At 54.7% G+C, this 4,023-nt stretch overlaps 1 protein-coding gene across 1 annotated transcript in view; it reads left to right on the top strand.

The window, feature by feature from the left end:
* LOC101621938 (solute carrier family 2, facilitated glucose transporter member 5) overlaps positions 1–4,023 on the top strand; it is a 9,523-nt gene that overhangs the window by 2,900 nt on the left and 2,600 nt on the right. The window contains 2 exon segments of the mRNA XM_004679309.2: positions 2,661–2,785; positions 3,596–3,748. Coding sequence (XP_004679366.2) covers positions 2,661–2,785; positions 3,596–3,748 — 278 coding nt within the window.

Genomic DNA, 4,023 nt, shown 5'->3' with positions numbered 1-4,023 from the left:
TTTTTTTTAAGATTTTATATGTTTATGCATATAGAACTGGGGTACAGACCAGAGGTGCGGGGTGGTGAGAGGACTCCCCAGAGACAGAGCGGGGAGCAGAACAGGCAGACTGACTAAAACCCACTGCTGAAGGAGCAGCGGAGACAGGAGGGGTTTCTGCGCCCTGTGGGTCACTCTCTGGCCGGGGATCGAACTCAGGCAGCAGTGGCTGTGGATAGCTTCACAGTGGGGAGACTTGACCCGTTTCACCACCAGGGAGGGTCCTAATTTTTTAATCTGTTTGTCAAAATCCCTGAGTAAGAATTCATGTTGGAACAGCTTTGGGTTCATAATTTAACTCGGGGGAGACTGACGTCCTCACTCCTTGGAGTCTTCTGGTCAGGGCAAGCCAGGGCCGTCACATCTTGAGGCCTCCTTGCCTGGCTTCCAGCGAAGTCTCCTGTGACCGCCAGGGGGAGATGTAGTGTGACTGTTCGGGCACTCATGTGGCGCCTGTCTGCAGTCCCAGGTCTGTCATCAGCTGTCAGTTCTACAACTATCACATGTCGCCATTTTCCATTCTTCCTTCTAGAATTCCTTGGTTTGCTTGCCCCACTGACTCCTTTAAATATAATTTTCTAAACAAAATGAACACGCTGACCATAGATCAGAGACATCGAGGGTGGCGGGAAGCGAGGGGTCACAGCAGGTCAAAAAAGGGACGGGACAGAGGAGCTGGACTCAGTGGGGTGGTGGGGACCTGGGGGCTGCACTCCGGGACGGAAATCCAATATGGTTCAACGTCAAACAGTACAAGGAAATACATATAACTAAACATTTTTGAACAAGAATTGCTTTCTTAGTTGTGAAAATAGATAAGACTTAAAACTAACCGTGGTGCAGGTTATCGGCACCCACCAAGTCCACCCGCACCGTTGTCCAGCCACCCCCGCTCCCCACTGAACTTTGCGCCTCGCAGAGCTGGAGCGCCGTCCCTGCGGCCGCTAGCCCTCGGCCCCTGCCAGCGGGTGGCCGCCACCCTGGGCCTGGTCTCGTCTGCCCCAGGCACATCCTCCCTGCAGCAGCTGTCGGAACAGCCTCCCCTAGAAGCCAGGGTAGCGTCTGCCTGCGACGTGCACCGTGTGCATCGTCCACGTGACCAGCAGTGGGGCCGTCCCGCCTGCTGGCTCCCGTGGGGTGACGCTCTCGCCCTGGTGTTTTAATCACTCCAGTTTCCCACCCCGTGCTTTCTCTCGCCTCCTCAGCTCGACTTCACCTACTGAGTTCCTTATTTCAATGACCAGTTCATTTTTTAAAATATTTATTTATGTTTACAGAACTGAGGTACAGGTCGGAGTTGTGGGGGGTGGGAGGATTCCCCAGAGACAGAGTGTGGAGCAAGACAGGCAGATGGACTGAAATACTGCTGAGGGGAGCAGCGGGCGGGTCAGGAGAGGTCTGCCGCACCCTGTGGGTCAGCTCGCTGCCTGGGGATCGAACTCGTGCCACGGCGGCCTCTGAGAGCTTCATCGTGCCATGCTTCAACCCGCTGGCCCAGGGAGGGCCCTGACTGATTCATTTTAACACGTTCGATCCACTGCTTTTCAGATCTTGCTTTGCTGCTGTCTTGAGTAATCTTTGTTGGGTACCATTTCTTGTTCTTCCTTTAATACTGTTTTGAGACTATTTCATGACATGAAAAATTGAAGACATTTTATAGCCTCTGTCTAATGCTGTTGCCTAGAGCCTGTGGCTTGTGAGTACAGCCCCCTGCTCTGGGGGTGACCTCCCCTTGGTGGGCTGGCCGAGGGGCTAGGGGCGGGCGTGCGGGGCCTGTTTAAGAAGCCCCTATGCCTCGGTCAGGCTCTGCCCGGCCTTGCTCGTGACCTCAACAGGGTGCTTTGTAAGTTTTGTTAAATCTGATGTTCGTTAGAACTATTACAAGAGACCCTTGATCAGCTTACCTAAGTTGCTCGGGCAGTTTGCCAGGACTGGTGGGTATCAGAAGGTTGTTAAGATTGGCTAGCTATCAAAGTGTATTGGCTTCTTTTGCTGCGTTGTTGATCTTTACTACCATGTCTTGAACATCACAGACATTTTCTATGTGCTGTCAAGTTCTTTCTGCTGACATTTCTTTTTTTTTTAATAATATAAGTTTATTTTTACATCATTTTGTACATTTTTTTTTCATCGCAATTATAATTCCCGTGGGTTTCCCATCATCTGCTGACATTTCTTTTTTTTTTTTAGTAATATAAGTTTATTCTTACATCATTTTGTACTTTTTTTTTTAATCTCAATTGTAATCCCCGTGGGTTTCCCATCATCTGCTGACATTTCTTTAGGAGTTCTACATCTGTGTGGATGAGTGGAGCTGGTCTTTACTTCTAACGTCCTCACCCAGTTTGGCCTTCAAGGCCGCTAAAACCCTAAGGTCCTGCATTTCGGGAACATTTTCCCGCTAGAGGTGGCCCCTCCCCAGCTCCCCACCACGGCTGCCCTGCAGGGGGCGCTCGCAGAGCCCATTCCCAGCCTGGCCACGCCCTGGGCCTCCTCAACCGTGGCCATGGGGAGTTTTAAGCTTCATGGCAGAGTGGTCACTGCAGCGGGAGACAGTGACCGCGGGTCTGTCTGTCCGGCGCTGGGTGACTCCTTAACGCACTTGTCTTTCTCGCCTGCAGGAAAGGGACCTTGCTGCTCAACAACATCTTCTCCATTGTGTCCTCGCTCCTAATGGGATGCAGTAAAGTCGCTAAGTCATTCGAGATGATCATCGTGGCTAGGTTTCTGGTGGGGATATGTGCAGGTAAACGGCGCAGCCCTGGCCGCCTGCCGTGTCCAGGCTCACGGAGGCGGGAGCGAGGCCCTGGGATGCAGAGCAGCCGGGTCCCTGGGTTCAGGCTGCTCCTGTCCCTCAGCCCCCCAAAAGCTAGCTCCCCAGCGCCTCCCCATGCAGCCCTGAGGCCCCGTCTCAGGTGGGCGCCCAGGTATGGTCACATGGTTTCCTGCAACGAAAGCTGTTCTTCAAAAGACTAAGAAACAAATATCCCGGGCCCAGGAGGTCCCTTGCCACCTGACCCTTTATCTCAGGATTTTTGAAACTGCAAGTCGGAACACTGGGGGGGGGGTCTGACACTGGGGGTGGGGGGCCTGTGTAGCAAGCAGTGTCTTCTTTTCTGCAACTCAAGTGCACTTTGTCACGCGTGGCACAGGTCAGAACAGCCTTTGACTTCGGCCTCACGCATCTACGGGGGAGCCAGGGTTGCAGTGAAATGTGTTCCTCTCTTTTTTCCCGCTGTGGGTCGTGGCCAGAAAGCACTTGAGAAATCATGTGACCCCCTCTCCCGGAAAGGCGCTAGGATGCAGCCCCTCACCTTTCTAGGGGAACTTGACATCTGCGGAGGGCGCGCATGGGTTCTGTTTCACTAACGCCATCAGTGCGCCTGCCGAGGAGGGCCCATCTTGCCTGGGGTCTCTCACCTCATAAATCAGCCCCCCACGCTCGGCTGACCGCCCCCAGGAGGTGACCAGCTGCAGCGACTGCTGAGTAGGACACAGGCTGTCGCTGCTGGACTGAGTTTTCCTGATCATGCTTCTCTTTCAACCCACCCCCCAGGTTTGTCTTCCAATGTTGTCCCCATGTACTTAGGGGAGCTGGCCCCCAAGAATCTGAGGGGAGCCCTTGGGGTGGTACCCCAGTTCTTCATTACCGTTGGCATCCTGGTGGCCCAGATCTTTGGTCTTCGGGCGCTCCTCGCACACGAAACTGGTGAGCTCAGGACCCCAGCCCCACCCCTCCCGCTCTCCACAGGGGTTTCTTCTGCTCCGATGGCCCGCAGCCCTCGCGCAACCCCAACACACGCACACACACATGCTCGAGTCCTGATGTCCACTTGAGCCCCAGAACAACCCCACGGGGCAGGCTGCCGCCGCACCCCCTTACTGCAGGCAGGCTGCCGCCGCACCCCGTTACTGCAGGCAGGCTGCCGCCGCACCCCCTTACTGCAGGCAGGCGGCCACCGCACCCCCTTACCGCAGGCAGGC

Source organism: Condylura cristata, unplaced genomic scaffold (genome assembly GCF_000260355.1).
Source record: "Condylura cristata isolate star-nosed mole 26May11 unplaced genomic scaffold, ConCri1.0 scaffold00008, whole genome shotgun sequence".
Lineage (NCBI taxonomy): Eukaryota > Metazoa > Chordata > Mammalia > Eulipotyphla > Talpidae > Condylura > Condylura cristata.
Note: the sequence above shows the minus strand (reverse complement) of the source record. Positions and strands in the feature narration are given on the sequence as shown.